We start from the raw sequence: 20,378 nt of genomic DNA on the forward strand, positions 1-20,378 counted from the left end.
GGCATTTCCTAGGATGAATGTTCAAAATTCCTTCTACTGTTAGTGACAATAGGACTATATATCATATAAAGAGAAATCTAATATAACATATATCATTCAAGTTTATCCCATTGCTGAAAATAAAAGGCATACTCTCAATAGATGAGGACAAAATAAAGTGAAAGGAATTAATGCTAGTAAATGATCAAGTGTTTGACATATTCACAATACTGTCTTTTATTCATTAAACCCTATATATAAAAACAGCCCATCTGCAAAAATTTTAAAAAATGTAGATATTAGTTTGAATGATTTTTTAGTAATTCCTTTGAAGTGATGAAGGCCTGAATTAGAATACTGGCAGGAATTTGAGAGCTGTTTTTCAGGAAGACCAGAAAGGATTTGGTTTTGAATTGCATAGTTTTAATGAAAAGCAAGAGAATTTCACAACCATGTCTCAAGCCTTCATAACATTGATAAAAAATAGGAAAACTGAGAGAAGGTCCATCAGATCTCCTCTGATAACAGAGCTATTAAGCATGTACAGTATGGAAAAGAGCTTCCCTGGTGGCTCAGACAGTAAAAAATCCACCTGCAATGCAGGAGACCTAGGCTTGATCCCTGGGGTAGGGAAGATACCCTGGAGAAGAGAATAGCTACCCACTCCAGTATTTTTGCCTGGAGAATCCCATGGACAGAGGAGCCTGAGGGCTGCAATCCATGGGGTGACAAAGAGTTTGTATAGAACTATTACAAAAATGAGGATTTTTTTAAAGTATACTTAAAAATACATCATGTCTTTGTTCATGTCAGAGTTTCTGTTTAGTTTTGACTTTTGCTTTCTTCTGATCCATTTCAGTCCCAACCTACCAAAACTCCACTTCTACTCCAAGCTAGATTCAAATACAGCCACAAATGACTTTCTATAGCCTCTTAAGCTGATTTGGTCTTTTTCCTACAATACCAGGCATATTGCCCTCAGTACATTATTTCCTCAACTAGAATATTAATTTTTTGAGGGAACAAGGTTGCTTTTACCTCTGTACTCTCTTGCCCAACACAGTGTCTGGCCCAAGATAAACATTCACTATATTAATTCATTTGCTCTTTCATTATAATAACCTAACAAACTAAAAGATTACTACTTAGGTAACACTTTGGGGCAAAAAATACCTAGTGATATGGATTATCCTAGTAAGAATAGCTTTTTCTCCTGCCTTGATAGATAAAAAAAAAAAAAAAAAAAACCCAAATATCATATCAAAGATACTGTGCAGGAATCCTTGACATAATTTTGGAAGAAATGTAAAAGCAATATCCTGAGACTACAATCATTTATCATCAAGTAGCAGCTGTTGTTAGAATTGATATTGATCCTTGGTAAATTGCAACCAGAGTAACCTTGTTGTATCATCACAAAATTCTCCCACTACATCATTTAGCTATGAGATGCTTCCTTAACTTGTGTCCTTAGGTTTTTCTCTTCTATAATCAATCACATAAGAAAAAAAAAAAAAAAAAGTGGTGTATAGATGTAACCCAAAATGTTTTGGGACATTTTTCAATTAAACATTTTCTAGAAGAAAATATAACATAATTACATAAAATAAATGATTATTTTGAAAAGCCATCCAGTGGAAAGATAGCTTTAAAACTAGAAAGTGTTTATATGTGATTCAGTTCAATCTTCTCATCACTGAAGTAAAGAAACTGAATCTGATTAAATAATATGACCGAGGCTGAAGTGTCAGAGTTCTAGAATGTGAGATTCCTGACATCCAACTTAAGTTTCTTTTATCCAATTACCATTAAGGAAATGAAAAGTGTTAGTTCCATAAGTTGTAAGAAGTTCAATAGCAACTTGAATTGAGGAACCTCCTTCCCCAAGCCCCTCTGTTATTTTAGGAATATGGATCCTAAGCTATTAAGAGAATAGCTAACAACAATAACAAAAATATAAATTAGCTGAATGTTTTCTAGCATTATTTGCCTTTATATCTATCACCTTGCTGGATAAATATCAACACTGTATTTTTAGCTGATGCATTAATTTATCAAATTTTAGCTGATGATATAATTTATCAAAATATATATAGAATTTGAAATAATGAAAAGCATAATAAAAATAACTTTCATAACTTATTTGCTATAAGAACCTGAAATAATCTGAAATAATTTGCTTGTCAAGCAGTGATTGTATCAATGGGTTTTTCATAGATAATGTGTAGAGAATTTTATAAAAGAATGTAATAGTTTATTATATTGACAAGGAAACAACTAAAAATAAGATTTGTGTGATTCTAAAAGAATGTAATAAGTATTTGCCTAGCACTTCAGATATGCTGCAATTTTTTAAACTGCCTAAAAATCATGTAAATAGTATTGTGCTTATTTTACGAATGAAGAAGCAAAGTTGTCAAGATATTCAGAACTTTAATCCTCTCAGCTAGTGAGCAGGGAGTCTATAGTTAAAAACTGGATTACTTTTTGGTTTCAAAGTCCAACAAACATGCTCAAAAGAACCTTTGATTAAAATTCACCTTAAAATGTTCCCTTACCATGTAAGGTGGCCACAGAACCTAAAATTGAATTTACTTTTTAATGATAAAATAAGACTAGCTTTATAGGAAAGAAGGGGAAAAATGGTATTTTCACATGTTTGAAATTACCATTGAAAAAATAGAAAAATATAGATGAATAATGAGGCTTTCTAAGGCCTAAAAATAAAATGATACTTAAAAACAATTCTTTTAACAAAGACATGAAAAAGTATTATACATGAAAAAGAAGTATACAGATAACATTGTTTAAATAATAATGTGGAATAAGAAATGGTGACTAAAGGCCAAATAATTTCTCATGTGGTTTTCACTTTGTTTTACTAATTCCATTAAGTTAACTCAGACCTTCATTATGAATTCCTTGCATTGAGTGTAAATTGAAATAAACAGAAAGCTGGAATTCAATAATCATTATAAAAAGAAAGATTCAAGCCCTTGGCCTTTATAACATATCATGTTAATGAAGGAAAACTATTTTCTTGAAATTTCCCTGTTTCAATAAAAGTAACGAATTTGTCATGTAAAATTACAAATGTCAATTATGATCTGACCATTTTGTTAAGTGTACAGTGGAAAAAAAGTGCCTCCTTTATATACATTAAAGATGTTGCTCCTTCTTTTAAAGAAATGTTTTATTTATTTGGTGGCACTGAACTCTTAGTTGTAGCATGTGTTATCCAACTTCCTGATCAGAGATTGAACCTAGGCCCCTACATTGGGAATGCAGATCTTAGCCACTGGACCACCAAGAAAGTCCCAAAGATATTGTTCCTTGACATGAACAAAATACTGATATTGAGTTGACTCATTGGAAAAGACTCTGATGCTGGGAGGGATTGGGGGCAGGAGGAGAAGGGGACGACAGAGGATGACATGGCTGGATGGCATCACTGACTTGATGGACGTGAGTCTCAGTGAACTCCGGGAGTTGGTGATGGACAGGGAGGCCTGGCGTGCTGCGATTCATGGGGTTGCAAAAGTTGGACACCACTGAGCGACTGATCTGATCTGATCAGTTGATTTAATCTTAAACTTTTTAGTTCTGTCTCCTGTCTACTGAGTTACAGACATATTTTCATATAAAGGAAAAAATACTTAAGGTCTTTATTTTTGCCTCTTTCTATTAGAAAGCATCACTAAAAACAAAGCTAGTGGAGGTGATGGAATTCCGGTTGAGCTATTTCAAATCCTGAAAGATGATGCTGTGAAAGTGCTGCACTCAATATGCCAGCAAATTTGGAAAACTCACCAGTGGCCACAGGACTGGAAAAGGTCAGTTTTCATTCTAATCCCAAAGAAAGGCAATGCCAAAGAATGCTCAAACTACTGCACAATTGCACTCATCTTTCACACTAGTAAAGTAATGCTCAAAATTCTCCAAGCCAGGCTTCAGCAATACATGAACCGTGAACTTCCAGATGCTCAAGATGGTTTTAGAAAAGGCAGAGGAACCAGAGATCAAATTGCCAACATCCACTGGATCATCAAAAAAGCAAGAGAATTCCAGAAAAACATCTATTTCTGCTTTATTGACTATGCCAAAGCCTTTGACTGTGTGGATCACAATAACTGTGTGGATCACAATAAACTGTGGAAAATTCTGAAAGAGATGGGAATACCAGAACACCTGACCTGCCTCTTGAGAAACCTATATGCAGGTCAGGAAGCAACAGTTAGAACTGGACATGGAACAACAGACTGGTTCCAAATAGGAAAAGGAGTATGTCAAGGCTGTATATTGTCACCCTGCTTATTTTACTCATATGCAGAGTACATCATGAGAAACGCTGGGCTGGAAGAAGCACAAGCTGGAATCAAGATTGCCAGGAGAAATCTCAATAACCTCAGATATGCAGATGACACCACCCTTATGGCAGAAAGTGAAGAGGGAACTAAAAAGCCCCTTGAAAGATGAGAGTGAAAAAGTTGGCTTAAAGCTCAACATTCAGAAAACGAAGATCATGGCATCCGGTCCCATCACTTCATGGCAAATAGATGGGGAAACAGTGGAAACAGTGTCAGACTTTGTTTATTTGGCTCCAAAATCACTGCAGATGGTGATTGCAGCCATGAAATTCAAAGATGCTTACTCCTTGGAAGGAAAGTTATGTCCAACCTAGACAGCATATTCAAAAGCAGAGGCATTACTTTGCCAACAAAGGTCTGTCTAGTCAAGGCTATGGTTTTTCCAGTGGTCATGTATGGATGTGATATTGGATTGTGAAGAAAGCTGAATGCTGAAGAATTGATGCTTTTGAGCTGTGGTATTGGAGAAGACTCTTGAGAGTCCCTTGGACTGCAAGGAGATCCAACCAGTCCATCTTAAAGGAGATCAGTCCTGGGTGTTCATTAAAAGGACTGATGCTGAAGTTGAAACTCTAATACTTTGGTCACCTCATGTGAAGAATTGACTAATTGGAAAAGACTCTGATACTGGGAGGGATTGGGGGCAGGAGGAGAAGGGGACGACAGAGGATGAGATGGCTAGATGGCATCACTGACTCGATGGACATGAGTTTGAGTGAACTCTGGAAGTTGGTGATGGACAGGAGGCCTGGCATGCTCTGATTCATGAGGTCTCAAAGAGTTGGACATGACTGAGTGACTGAACTGAACTGATAACAGACCTTATGAGGATGGAGGGGAGAAAAGGTATGGGGCAGGTTGGGAGATGGATTTTATAAGAAAATACCCAGGGAGCTTTCCAAACAATATGTAACTCAGAGGTTGAGGTTGATGCCAAGAGAAACAACTGTATTGAAGAGAACATGTTCCAATCACTTTGAAGCAATCATATGAATAGCACAGAGAGCCTGTACACATTAGGATCCTGAACTTGTACTGATTGGGTGACATCCATCAAGTCCTTAAATCTGTGACAAGTTTCTTCATATTTAAGACAGAGATAATGATATTAGAACCTCATGGGATTGTTCTAAGGATTAAGAGTAAACATGTATATGTTGACATATAGTAAGCATGAGGTTTATTACTGCTATCAGTTTGAAATAAAGTAAATGACTTTGTTTTGGAGAATGAGCAGCAAGTTGAAAGTTTTTTGTGCTTACTGTGGTGGGGGTTTGGTCACTAAGTTGCGTCCAACTCTTGCATCCCCATGGACTGTGGCCCTCCTGTCTCTTCTGTCCATGGGATTTCCCAGGCAAGAATACTGGAATGGGTTTATGCTTATGGTCAAGACAAATAGGATGCTGCTTGTTCCACAAGCTATGACAATATTCTTAGAGGGAGGAGGAGATCAAAAGAAAAGAATTGCTTTCTAGAAAAAAAGTAAGCATCGTGTGTATGTCTTTTCAATTGAAGAAACTTATCACAGGCTTCTCTATGCTCCATAACGGCCAATGAACACTTGATTATAACACAATCATGTTGCATTCTGTCTCTATATCTTTGTGACTTTTGTCAAAGTTGGTACATCCTGAAAGTAGTAACTATGTCAAACTTTTTGAATTTCAATCGTCTAGTAATGCAGAGGTATTCAATAAATTTTGAAGGAGTGATGAACCAATATCAAAAAATAAATGAATGAATTCGTGGACTTATAGTTTTCAGAGAAAAAATGCTATTCACATAGAGTGGACTTAATATTTAACATGAAATGGAAATTATGTTCAGATGCTTCTTTCAAAACTTAAATCTGCATCTTAGAAATGATTCAGAAGCCCTACCAAGATGATTGATTTAGTCCAAAGGATTGCACAGTGTTCTGTTTCTACTTTGACCTCACAGAAAATATCCACTAAATAAAGAGCTGTACTTGTATTGTCTCTTGACCAATAAGTCACATTATCTTATTAAGAAAAAAGGAGAAAGCCTATCTTGGGAAGAATTTTCATTTATTTATAAACACATACAGATTTATTAGTTTGAATTGGTGATAGATTTTCAAAAATTGAAATTTGTTTTAACTAAATTTAAGACCAAAAAAAAAAAAATTTCTCCTTTTGAAATCTTGAAGATATTTTAGAGTTCATGTTGTATTGCCCATGCTTGCCTTTCAAAATTAACTATATGTGGCAAGTTTGGCATATCTTTTGTTGATAAAACTTGCTTTTAATTTAGGAATCACACTGATTTGAGCTATACTATTTATTTGGTAATTTTTGTGCTTGCAGAGTATTTCCATGATTTTGTTTCTCAGAAATAATATGAGAAGTGGTATGTAATACTTCTTACCCTATTTGAGTCAATTCTTGATCTGGAAGTATAGATGGGAGGAGGGATGTTGAAAGCTTGAGGTACCAGGTATTCCTCAGCATCCATCATATCTTCTAAATCTTCTTCATCCAAGAGATTCTGAAAGAACTTGCTGTCGTTTGGACTGGGAAGCTTCATACGATCATCACCCTAAAAAATTGCCCATCAGATACACAGACAAAAATGATTCTTTCCTTCATGTTAAATATGTGAAGTTTGCAGCAAATTTATATAATATCAAAATCATTGCAAATTCATGCACTCATTAAAAAATATTTAGCACAATTACCTGCCATATAGAAGCCTATAACATATATAGATATGACAGGGAAAGATAAATAAATTAAATACAGAAAAAAATCTGATAAATGCCCATTTGAGATGAATAAAGCAGAATGCTATGGCTATTTTTAGAGAGCATAATCCATTTTAGATTTGAGAATAATGGTAGGTTTCATTGCCAAGATGGTGTTTAACTGTGACTTTAAGAGTAAATAATAAAGAAAGAGCAATGAACTTATCAATCTTTATTATATTTGGTTGGTTGATAGTGCAAAGCTATCAGGATACAAAGTATCCATGATTTGTTCTACAGCATAACATTATGAAAGTGATATCATTCAAAATCACAGCAAGCATGGAAAAGAACCTAAATGGGAATGGGAGAAACACCAAAACAATTGTTACTCTCTTACCTCAACTATTTCTTAAGTAGAATTTAAAAATTTAAGTTATAAGATATTTTTGTAAACATTTTTTAAAATCAGAGTTAATTTGGGAAAAAGTTAGATAGAAATCATTGTCTGCTAAAACGTGACTTTTATCTTCATGTCAGACTATTGATATGAAGATATACAGTGCTCTGTTTTATTGAGAAATCTTAACTCAGTGTTATCCAGACTATTTGCTTATGGTTTATGCAAAATATTCACAACAAAATTTACTGCAAATTTAAATGATCAAATCCATTTTTTGTAGTGTTACATATAAAATGTTCTTTTGGTCTATTATTTTATCTATATATATTCATTTAAATCTGAGTTATTGTTTGGTTATAATAACCTGAGATATTATTTTTTTTATTATTTTTTAAATAAACATATTTTAAAATATTTTTCTAGGAAATGAAATGTCAATATATTTAAATATCTAATTCACTGCCTTCAAACATGGACACAATGAAAATGAAAATTTATTTTCTTTTTTTTTCCAAGAGGAGATAATTATAACAATGAATGTAACTAGTAGAGTACTTCAAGGCTTGTCTGAGGATAAAGGCCTTTTTATGCACATGAATAATCATAATTATCTGACAGATCAATAGCAGAGGCACTTAAGTGCTAAGGGAAAATGCTTAGAAGCGGTTCTGACAAGCAAAAGTCATTTCACATTATGTTCTGCTTAGTTAATCAGTTTGTGAGTGGTGATATCCACAGTTCGAAAGTTCAGATATTATTACTGTTTTGTAGTGAGCTTTCCATTGTGCTGTTCTCAAAAACCTAAGTCAAAGGTACAAACCTGAATAACTAGGTATCTTTGAGGGTCTCGAGCCATTCTTGAAAATTCAGCAGCCAGTTCCTTAAATTTAGGTCTACTGTCAGCATCAATCATCCAACCTAGAAATTCACAAGCAATAAAAGTCACTATATCCATAATTAGGAAGAAGTGGGATGCAAATTTTACAAAAATATAGGTTAAGTTTGAAAAATATTATTTTAATAAAAATAACCTGAAAAACAAAGAAAACTAATGAAAGAAACAATTCAATAGGTGAGAGTCTCACAGTTTACTGATATTCATAACTACATGTAATAATAACATAAGCTTTTTATCTTGTTGATATAATTTAAAATTAATTTTTTCATCATAGAAAATATAACCTAGGCTAACCATAGGAACTTAAGAAATCTCAGATCTTTTCTCATTATGTGTAAAGAGAATTTTTTTTAAAAACTTTTCTTTAATGTGTATAGAAGGTAAGATTGGAATATAATTTATCAGTTTATATCAGGAGTGACATGGATTAAAAACTTTGATTACAATGTGATACACTGGCATAAAAGTGAAGAAAAGAATCAAAAGCAACTTTCTTATGCTATTTTTTTTTTCCTGGTGGGAAAAACAACTAATGCAAAGTGATTGGCAATGTTTGTTGAGCAATAGCTGTTCATTTATCTGAGTATTAGCCTTTCCAACATAAAAACACTATCAGCAATTTTCAAGGTATGTATTATTATTTAGCTGGGAGTCTAGATAAAGTGGGTCTTATCTCCCTAGGCTCTATTTAACTGATGAAATGACAAGAATAAAAGTACCGAGCTTTCCTTGATTTTACTGCCAAATGACCCTTTTCTTAGACACTAAAAGTTCTAAAAGCGAGGTAAAAGTCCTTATTTGGCAAAAATGTATTCCTGAGTTTTCATTATTTTATTGGAGCTTCTAAATGAACTATCTAAATCATCTCACTCTACACGGGATCAAGTTATGTAATGCATGTATGTTTGCATACTCTCTTCCATGGATGACTACCAAACAATGTTTGACCTAATAAAGTTATAAAACTTGTTTCTCTGTTTCTCATAATTCAATCTTTATTCTTGTTATGGGAAGTCTTTGGCTGTCATTAATATTATTTGATTTTTTTCTCTCCTAACTAAGCTCAAATGCTCTATATTTTATATGCAACCATTAAAAAAAATGTTTTTGATACCAAGATGTTAACGAGAAAATCAGTGTTTCTGGAACTCTATGGGAACAAAAAAGGTTAAATTCTCAGTGAGGTATCAGTTTCTTTCTAACTAAATATTGAGTAAATAGAACTACGCTTAGAGAAAAGGGCATGCTGACCCAAACTGAAAAGCACATTTTTTATTTCTTCCCTCACTGTCAGAATGTATCACACATGTCATGAATATAAATCTGAGTAGACCTGGGTCCAAAGTCTCATATTAATAAGACGCTTATTCACCTTCACCAGTTTGTTTCTTTGCTAACCCTGTGTAAATCAAAAGGGGCAAACCCCAGATTACACAAGAAAGATTGCTGAATGCTAATCTCATTTAAATTAATTCAGAAACTCCAGAGACTTCCCTAATTCTATTTAAATTAAGAGCCTAGGCTTGCCAAACACATTTATAACACGTATGTGTCTGAGACCCAGAAGGGAGGAAGAAAAATAAGGGAGTTAGATGTAAACAAATGATTTAATTGAAAAAAAGTAAATATTCACAATCTTTTTAGTTCAATATAGATTCATGCCTTTCCACTTCCCACTCTGCCTTGCTAATTTCCTGTTGATTGAGACTGGTAAACTCATTTCCATTTAATTCATCTTTTTAAATGATTAGCTTCAAGCTTCTTTTTCTTTATGTGTAGATCATTTCTTTAGTCTGCTTTTTTTCCTTTAAAGATTATTAACATTATTGTGATTAATTACATCCCTTTGAGAGAAACAAGTTGATTGTATAGAAGTGATAAGAATCAAAGTGAAATAAATAAGAAGCATAAGAATCATATAATGTTGACTTCATAGTATGAAAGCATGATACTTCTTCACATTAAAAAAATTGCAACAAACATAGGTGTTTATATTCTCCTTTCACAATGATCTTTAGAATTTTATATTTTTCAATACACAGAAAAAATTGTGAAGATTGATTAGCAATCTTACATTTGACCATGACCATGTAAACGTCAATAGTGCAGATGGGAGGCTGAGGCAAACGTTCTCCTTTCTCTAATAAATCAGGAATTTCTCTGGTTGGAATTCCATCATAAGGTTTTCCTCCAAAGGTCATCAGTTCCCATATAGTGACTCCTAAATTAGAGATCAATTCTCACATAAGCACATCAGCAATATACTATGAGCAAACCAGCAACATGTCTGTGGCAAAAGAATGCTTTTCAGAGGGTAATTAGAAATAGTCTAATTATACTAATGTTTGTTGACCCAGTTTAAGTTTTATCACATTAGAGCCTGTAAAACAGTTTATTTACTATATACATGTATACTGATACCAAACAAATATGATTAGGTAAAATCTGCTATTGATTAATTTTGAGATTAACATTTTTGCTATTAGAAGTCCTAAAGGTCAAGCTAGGGTTTAGAATGTTTCGGTTACAATAAATAATTGTGCCTTTCTTTTTAACTAATGTGAAGAAAACAAGTAGAATAAAACAGATTCATTTCTTTAGCACATATGAGAGACAGACTGAAGAATGATCCATATGCAAAACAAAATGCATGTAAAGTGATCATCTCCAAATTGAAAGAAATCAGTAATAGTCTATTTCTTAGATAATAACAGTATCTTGAATCACTAGAACATTCTTTCCTTGGTGAAAGCAAATACTCTAAATACTAGCTTGCAAGTAGAATAATATAATATAATATAAGAATAATGATACTGATACGAACAGTAACATACACAGAGCGCCTCTGTATAATCTAATAATTAGCTAATTTAATAGTTATAGTTTTCTTAGGGGTAAAGGTTATTCAGAAATTGTACCTGCTAATACAACAGTATTAACAAGTGAATTTTAACTGATGCATATACAAGTATCTTTCAATATAAAATTCATTAATGATGGTTTTTTTTCCCATTGCCATTTGTAATGAATTATTTATTCACACTGAAGTCATTTTTAGTTTATAACAGTTATCATTGACTGATAAACATGCAAAGCTTAAAATATAAAAATATATGTAAACTTCAAATTATTCATCATAATAGTATCATTAGAGATTATCTGATTTTTTGGTTAATATTTACATCTTATGGATCTTAAATATAGTATAAACATGTAAATTAGTTATGCAATTTAACTTTCAGCCTTATAAAACACTACTTGATTTTGCATACTGAAGAATGATTCATAGAACTGATGACTAAAAGTCAGTGTTCATGACGAAGGCTGAAACAAAGTAAGAAGTAGATTACTGGCTATTCATAGTGTCATATTTATAGACTATGTATTTAATGATAACATTTTATTAATTTATATTTGTAATTATAAAAGAATAGGTACTTTCACATCTCTATCAGGACTTCTATGAGTAAGATACAAGGCAACTACAAATAAAAATAACAGAAAATACAATAAACAGAAACACATCAATATAAAAGTTGAAGTAGAAAAATCAAAACCCCCACTTCTACCAATAATATTCCAATTATATCTTTGCAGAGTTGATGACAAGATACGGTTAAACAGAGATGGCTGCATGTAGAAGAGCAATCTCAAGAAAATTAAATCAGAAACATCTTCAAAACTTACAATTTTATCATTTGAAGATAGAAAACATATTCAATGCATATTTATTTTTATAAAAGTAAAGATGCAGCCAGGGGCAATGTTCCATGTAGATTCACTGTAAATAAGACTATGAATCTTTCTTAGCCTTTTATGACTTTTGCAACCAACTATGATATATAATAAAAATCCTAAAATGCCTTATAGATATGGATTGATGACCTCGGCTATGTTTCAAAACAGAGTTCCCTTTATCTATCTATCCATCCACCTATCTGTCCATCCATCAGATTCTGAGATATTGCAACTCAACATGAAGAATAATAGTATGACCTTAAAACAGGATTTTCTTCAAAAGATACATTTTATTATTAAAAAATGTGATTGCCCTGCCAATATTTTCTTTAATGTATATATGTATTTATTTATTCTAGAAATCATTTAAAATTTGTAGATTGTCACATTTAGTTCAGGGAAACATAAGTAGGAACAAAAAAGGGAAAGAAAAGAAAAAAATCTATTTGATATTATATAAATCTATCTTATATGTAAATCTACTTTATCATGTAATATATATGCTGATCTATACCATATAGTATATAAATGCATATGTACATGTTAATGTATCTCATGTATATTTCTATCTCATATTTAAGTGTATATGATTTATATGTAATGATATATATCTGTTTTTAATTTAGTCCTTTCAGCTTAATTAAGTTTTGTCAAGGGTTCCCCTGTACTTGCCTAATCTCAAACACACAACACTCTGCTTCTAAGCTGAGGAGACTACATGAGTCTTCATGAAAATTGTAACACCTCATACAGTTTACAGGTGTGGAAAGAAAAACTACCCCATAGAAATATCTTATATTTTAAAGATAATTTATACTGTTTTTAGATTAAAAATACAGGTTGTTTAATCTTCTTTCAAAAAATAAAACCTAAGCTTAAATTTGAGTTAAATAAATTGCTTCATGCTTTCAAGACTCACCAACACATTTTCATTTAAAGAAGCACTGAGCTTTTTATTGTTAGAAGTGCTAGTTTTATACAGTTTATGTAAACTTAGAAAAGGTGTTGATTTATTCTTACTAATACTTAGTATTAGTGGACTTAAGTTTGTAAATAGCCAGACAGGCACTAAGAAGCTCATCTCAAAAACTGTTAGATGCAAATAAATAAATGTTCTAAAATTTAAAATCACTGTTCCCATTCATTTATTAATTTTCTAATGTATCTGTTTACTCCAAAAGTAGTTCATAAATTACAATTAAAGGTATAATTATAAATCATCTCTCTTATCTATCTCTCCCCTCACATTTATTGCTTTCATCCTACTGCTTTCAATAATTGGTATTTGTTCTAACAACAATCTCTATTTTCTTACTATATAACTAGATTTCAGTAAGAAAATGCTTTTTAAAAAACATTTATTAAAACATTTGAAAAACATTTATAAAAAACATTTGAAATTATGTTTTCAAAGATCTGTTGAAAATGAAGGCCATAGGAGTCTATGAAAATGTCCCTAATCTAAAACTGCTGCTTTTTGTTTTGTTTTGTTCATCAAAATGATTAGACAAGTTGCTACCAAAGCAAAGGTTATGATAGACAACTCAACTAAGACATTAATATATTACATTTTAGAGAACCAAGAAACCTAAAATGTTTATTTTTGCTTTAAAAGCCTTATAACACAAAGAAGAATTATTTACCATAGCTCCAAACGTCACTCTGATGGGTGAATTTCCTATAATGTATACACTCCAGAGCCATCCATTTAATTGGCATCTACAGAAAAATAAGAAGTGTAAGTCATATAAAAAGTCATTTCTATATTTCCTCAATATGAGTCTCTGGATTCACTTCTCTTGTATGCATAGAAAAATAGAAATGTGTTATTTTTCAAAACAGGGAGGAAATGAAATTTAATCTTAAAAAGAATTAATTAAAAATATTTATTTTTAAAACCTTCATAAACAGTAAAAAGGGAAATAGTATCACTTTCTAAGCTTCTTACTATTCAGTGATTAAGTTACTAGTTAATATTATGACACACAATATCAATTCTAAAACATCTAATACATATATTTTTAATAATGTGGTCATACTGTATTGTTTTCCCCCAAATAAGATTCCCTACATTTTCAGGAACCCTTTCCACCCTCAAATTTCAGGCCACTGATAAAATGAACTCTTTCTACACCTGTTCTCTCCCTCTCCTCTCAGATAATTTGGTCACTAAAACACCTAAAATAACGAATTCCAAAGTTAGCCTTGCTTTGTTCCCCAGCCACAAATGATCTCCCTCAACTTGGGTAGCCAGTATTGAAAATACGTACCATTTTCAAAATAGGAATTATATAAAAGAATATGAGAGGATCAGTACAAATCCATCATCACTGTAAGAAAAGCGACTCAGCTCACATACCCTGCTGCTGATGGGTCAGCAGAACAAGTTTCAACTACGAATGGCAGTGTTATAGAGCTGGGAATATAATTAGATTCTATGGAATAAAGATAAACACTTCTACCTTGCAGTTGAAAGCTTAAAACTAAATAGGCCTTTGAAATCATGAGGTTGGCTGCTCACCAAGGTGACACCAAGGTAATTCAGTGACAGAATCATGGTATTCAGTGAAAGGGAACAGAAGACACATTTAAAGTAATTTCCCTATGGGCAAGGAGTTAGCCGACTTTATGGACTACAGACACTGTTAAAGAAGTAAGTTTAAATCACAGGTGGCTTGATAAAGACTTAATGGTTACTAGGCATTTAAAGCTCTAATGAATCTTGCTTTAGACAAATCTTACAGCTGTATGTTCTCAAGACAAGTGAAGTCATGTGATTTATAGACTTCTACTTCTGTGCAGTCTTGTAGTGAATTTCAAAGCTGTGGTCTCAAATGGTTGCAGTTTGTAGTAAATAGGCAAAATAGGCTAATAAAATCAAGGAAAAGCCAGAGAAAGCTACAAAACTGAAGATTTTAAAAATATACATGTTGTGTTTTGCTTTGTGTTTGTGATAAGATTTGAATATATATAGTTTTATTTATAAGCTTTTAGTATAAAAATCAATGTTTAGCATTTGGAGGCCTGTCATTGTAAAATAATTATAATATGCATCTGGGTGACCCATGATGAGTAAAGGCAAATAATAAACATATTTACCTGACACATTAATTACTTGTTTTTGTTAGCATGCACTTATAGGTTAAGGCTGCATTTGCTTATTTTATTTGGTCTCTTCTGATGTAAGCTCATCCAGGCCAAGCTAGAGAAGCCCCCACATGAACAGGAGGTATCCTCAATAGTTGGCAAAGAATAACAAGCTAAATGTGGGTTAATGAAGAAAGATAAGAACTGGAACTAAGGCATGGATTGAGACCCCATATGGTGAATGAGAGAGGCAGAAAGACAGCTGTCAGGCAGGGCTTGTGGGTGGAGAGTCAGAAAAGTTAGAAGAGGCAGTGGCACTATTTCTTGGGGTAGAATGGTTGACATTCTAGTGGAGGGAGTCAGAGAATACTGGGTTGACCAAAAAGTTCTTTCGCTTAGTGAATTTTTGTTATTGTTGTTGTTTAGTTGCTAAGTCATGTCTGACTCTTGGGACCTCATGGACTGTAGCTCGCCAGGCTCCTCTGTCCATGGAATTTCACATGTAAGAATACTGAAGTGGGTTACCATTTCCTTCTCCAAGGGATCTTCCCAACCCAGAGATCAAACCTGAGTCTCCTGTATTGCAGGCTGATTCTTTACCACTGAGCCACCAGGGAAGTCCTGATTAGTGAATACTTTGTTCAGTAAAAGTCTTAGTGAAAATGAAAAATGTGTCTTTAATTTTTACTTAAAACAAAACGAACTTTTTGGTCAATCCAATAAATAAACTGGTACATCATATGCTACAATGAAAACAAACAAACAAAAAAACAGAGCCAGATAAGAGCAATCTGTTGCTTTTGCTATCAACTTTCCAATATTTATGATTCTTGGTAGTAGCAAGACTTCTCTCTAGTCTGTGAGAGAGAAGTACTTCTCTGATCTCTTTGTGATAGTCTTAAATTAGTAGGATCAATGAAACAATTTATATGGCCCTGGGTTAAAATGTAATCTTTAGAGTTTCTTGGGAGCTACCCACTCCCCATTAGAACTGACATAAAGACCACTTGGATCCAGACACTCATCCTATTTTAGCTACTTTTGAGAAATGGAAGTTGGTAATACATGCTATATATCTATTTTAAATATTCTATTAATATATATGCATATGTATGTGTATGTACATGTATACAACTATATGTATATATAGTTGTGTATGTATGTGTGTGTATATATGTGTGTGTGTGTATATGTGTATATACATATATATATATATAAATATATATATATATTACTGTGGGTAGGACAGAAGGCAAATAGTAGAACTAAGATTTTATAATCTCTTAAACCTCAGGTTTGTTGGCTTCTTTCTATAACATATAAGGAGACAAAAGGATATTACACTATATTTTCAAGTAATGTTGCTCTCAAAAAGATATTCACCTTTCCTCCATCAGCATTATACTCTTTTTCATCTCCTTCCAAGAGTCTGGCTAGTCCAAAATCCGTGATTTTCACATGGTTTGGAGATTTCACTAAGACATTACGGGCTGCCAAGTCCCGATGAACAAGCCGTCTTTCTTCCAGGTACATCATTCCCTGAAAAACACCAAATTTCCCAAAAGAAGCAGTTAATGCCTTGCTTGCTTGCTTGCTAAGTCACTTCAGTCGTGCCCAACTCTGTGTGACCCCATAGACAGCAGCCCACCAGGCTCCTCCGTCCCTGGGATTCTCCAGGCAAGAACACTGGAGTGGGTTGCCATTTCCTCCTCCGATGCATGAAAGTGAAAAGTGAAAGGGAAGTCGCTCAGTCGTGTCCGACTCCTCGCAACCCCATGGACTGCAGCCCACCAGGCTCCTCCGTCCATGGGATTTTCCAGGCAAAAGTACTGAAGTGGGGTGCCATTGCTTTCTCCGAGTTAATGCCTAGGGTTTTCCATTGTCAAAAAAAGGAGTTTCCTAGCTTTCAGGTATAAGTGCTTGATTTCTCTAAGTAATGTAAAAATTTGATAATATTTCCAAAATTAGGGAAGAGGCAGATGTTAAAAAGCAAACCACAAATAGCTTTTGGCTTTTATTCCCAAAAGCCTTATAAAAGCAGAATGGATTACCTGCACATGAGCTAATTGTTAGATCATTTTTTTCCCCCAGGTACTTTATATTCTTTTGCAAACACTTTCATTAGTGAGAATGAACGTGTCCTAATAGACTGGCTAATGGAAAGAGATGGGAATACCAGACCACCTGACCTGCCTCTTGAGAAACCTATATGCAGGTCAGGAAGCAACAGTTGGAACTGGACATGGAACAACAGACTGGTTCCAAATTAGGAAAGGAGTATGTCAAGGCTGTATATTGTCACCCTGCCTATTTAACTTATATGCAGAGTACATCATGAGAAACTCTGGGCTGGAAGAAGCACAAGCTGGAATCAAGATTGCCAGGAGAAATCTCAATAACCTCAGATATGCAGATGACACCACCCTTATGGCAGAAAGTGAAGAGGAACTAAAAAGCCTCTTGATGAAAGTGAAAGTGGAGAGTGAAAAAGCTGGCTTAAAGCTCAACATTCAGAAAATGAAGATCATGGCATCTGGTCCCATCACTTCATGGCAAATAGATGGGGAAACAGTGGAAACAGTGTCAGACTTTATTTTTTTGGGCTCCAAAATAACTGCAGATGGTGACTACAGCCATGAAATTAAAAGATGCTTACTGATTGGAAGGAAAGTTATGACCAACCTAGATAGCATATTCAAAGGCAGAGACATTACTTTGCCAACAAAGGTCGGTCTAGTCAAGGCTATTGTTTTTCCAGTGGTCATGTATGGATGTGACAGTTGGACTGTAAAGAAAGCTGAGCACTGAAGAATTGATGCTTTTGAACTGTGGTGTTGGAGAAGACTCTTGAGAGTCCCTTGGACTGCAAAGAGATCCAACCAGTCCATCCTAAAGGAGATCAGTCCTGGGTGTTCATTGGAAGGACTGATGCTGAAGCTGAAACTCCAATACTTTGGCCACCTCATGCGAAGAGTTGACTCATTGGAAAAGACCCTGATGTTGGGAGGGATTGGGGGCAGGAGGAGAAGGGGATGACAGAGGATGAGATGGCTGGATGGCATCACCGACTCGATGGATGTGAGTTTGAGTGAATTCTGGGAGTTGGTGATGGACAGGGAGGCCTGGCATGCTGTGATTCATGGGGTCGCAAAGTGTCGGATACGACTGAGCGACTGAATTGAACTGAACTGAACTGAAAATGTATTTGGACTGACCCACATATTTTTGTTTTCTTCTCAATATCTTGTTTCATGTCATCTTTCCCCATACACCCACTCAAAACAAATTCAGCTGTCCATACTTTTCAAAAGTATTTCATATAAAGTTTTAATGGAGGCAAAATCATCATTATAGATTCTATCAAGGCTGAGAATTATATTATTCTTATTGCGTACGTGCTAAGTCGCTTCAGTCATGTCCAAATCTCTATGACCCTATGGACTATAACCTACCAGGCTACTCTGTCCATTAGATTTTCTAGGCAAGAATACTGGAATCAGTTGCCATACCCTCTTCCAGGGGAATCTTCCTGACCCAGGCATCAAACCCACATCTCTTGTGTCTCCTGCATTGGCAGGCAGGTTCTTTACCACTAGTGCCAATTGGGAAGCCCTTATTCTTATTAATTATGCAAAAAATGAAATATACCCTAGGGGCATTAAAAGCCTCTAATTTAAAAATTGGTTTTGATGACATTAGTAGTCACTGTGAGAATTCACAAGTGAAAGTACATCATTTATAAAGACCTTCAAATTAGCCTTTAATATATTTTCTTCATAAAACATATATGTAATTAAAAATAAAGTGTATTGCTGATTGCCAACAAGAGATGTAACTGGATCTTCCCCCAATATATACACACACATATGTATATGTACATATACACATGTACTCTTGGTTGTTGTTTAATTGTTAAGTCATGTCTGAGTGTTTTGAGACCCCATGGAGTGTAGCTTGCCAGGCTCCACTGTCCATGGGATTTCCCAGGCAAGAATACTGGAGCAGGTTGCCATTTCCTTCTTCAGGGATCTTCCTGACTCAATCATCTTGAACCCACATTGTCTGCATTGGCAGACATGTTCTTTACCACTGAGCCACCATGGAAGCCCATACACATGCATGCATATGTGTTATATGTATACATATCATGTATATTAGATTACGGACAAGTAAAAAATAATCCAGAAACAATAGTTATTCATTGTATTTCATCAATAGGGAAACCAAGAGTCATGAAACACTAGTCTAACTGAAAGGTTGAAGTAAAACTAAGGAAATGCACTCAAAGGTCTATATTAGAGTGCTCATCTTTTGTTTGAGTGAGCATATTTTTGTTGAAGAGTAAGGGAAAATTCTATATTGGAGGATTTCAGTGGTAAGAACAAATCAGAAGTGTTATAAAATGGTTGAAGCATACTCTCATGCCAATTGCAAATCAATGCTGCTGGCAGTTAACATTACAATTGCAGGATTTTGAAGGATTAATGGTTTCTGATATCAAACAAAAGCTGTGGTAAACAGACATATAAATCAGAGAGGTCAAAAAATTATGAACCGTATACTCCGTGTACTCGGTGTAGTGGAAAGAGAATATTGCTTCAAGCAGCATCATGAGCCGAGCACTACATAAATGCCCATTAAACACAACCAGGCAGATACTGCCTGATATGGTCCAATCAGTCAGCAGTTGGGTGACATCATATGTACTAGCGTTTTCTGAAATCAATCCACAACTGGGATTTATGGGAGCTTTGTCCTCTTTCCTAAACAGTGCCTTCTCCTTGATCATGCCAACTTGGAGATTTCTAGAATAAAGTGAACATGAGAACATAAAACCCCTGCATGCTTTAAAGGATTAATAAAAACAGTCATTGCCTTGGAGATAAAGTCTGTTTGATAATTTTGTCCCTGTACGAAGTGTTCACAAAAACATTCATCATTCTTTTTCTTATCATCTTCATAACAGAATATGGAAAGCATGTTAGAAAGAAGTTGATATTCAGATCCACACACAATGACAGAACACACTATATGCCAAGTACTCTTCGAGACACCAGAAAGACAAAAGAGAGTCAGAGAAGGTTTGTGCATTAGAGGATAGAAGCTAATTAATAAAGTGGGCAGATATGGAGTAAAACTTGACCAGATTGGTGACGTGTGGAAGGCACCTAAGGAGAGCTGTATTTTGAGGACCATCTGTTG

General features: G+C 34.1%; 1 protein-coding gene across 6 annotated transcripts in view; it reads right to left on the reverse strand.

Moving 5' to 3' along the window:
- Positions 1–20,378, reverse strand: part of ERBB4 (erb-b2 receptor tyrosine kinase 4) — a 1,290,018-nt gene that overhangs the window by 34,824 nt on the left and 1,234,816 nt on the right. For all 6 annotated transcript variants that reach the window (XM_024981511.2, XM_010802290.4, XM_059878936.1 and 3 more), the window contains 5 exons: positions 16,560–16,715; positions 13,733–13,808; positions 10,426–10,572; positions 8,274–8,371; positions 6,735–6,905 (listed from right to left, as the gene is read on the reverse strand). In XM_024981511.2, the coding sequence (XP_024837279.1) occupies positions 6,735–6,905; positions 8,274–8,371; positions 10,426–10,572; positions 13,733–13,808; positions 16,560–16,715 (648 nt within the window). The remainder of the gene's footprint in view (positions 1–6,734; positions 6,906–8,273; positions 8,372–10,425; positions 10,573–13,732; positions 13,809–16,559; positions 16,716–20,378) is intronic.

This window comes from Bos taurus, chromosome 2 (genome assembly GCF_002263795.3).
Source record: "Bos taurus isolate L1 Dominette 01449 registration number 42190680 breed Hereford chromosome 2, ARS-UCD2.0, whole genome shotgun sequence".
Classification (NCBI taxonomy): Eukaryota; Metazoa; Chordata; class Mammalia; order Artiodactyla; family Bovidae; genus Bos; species Bos taurus.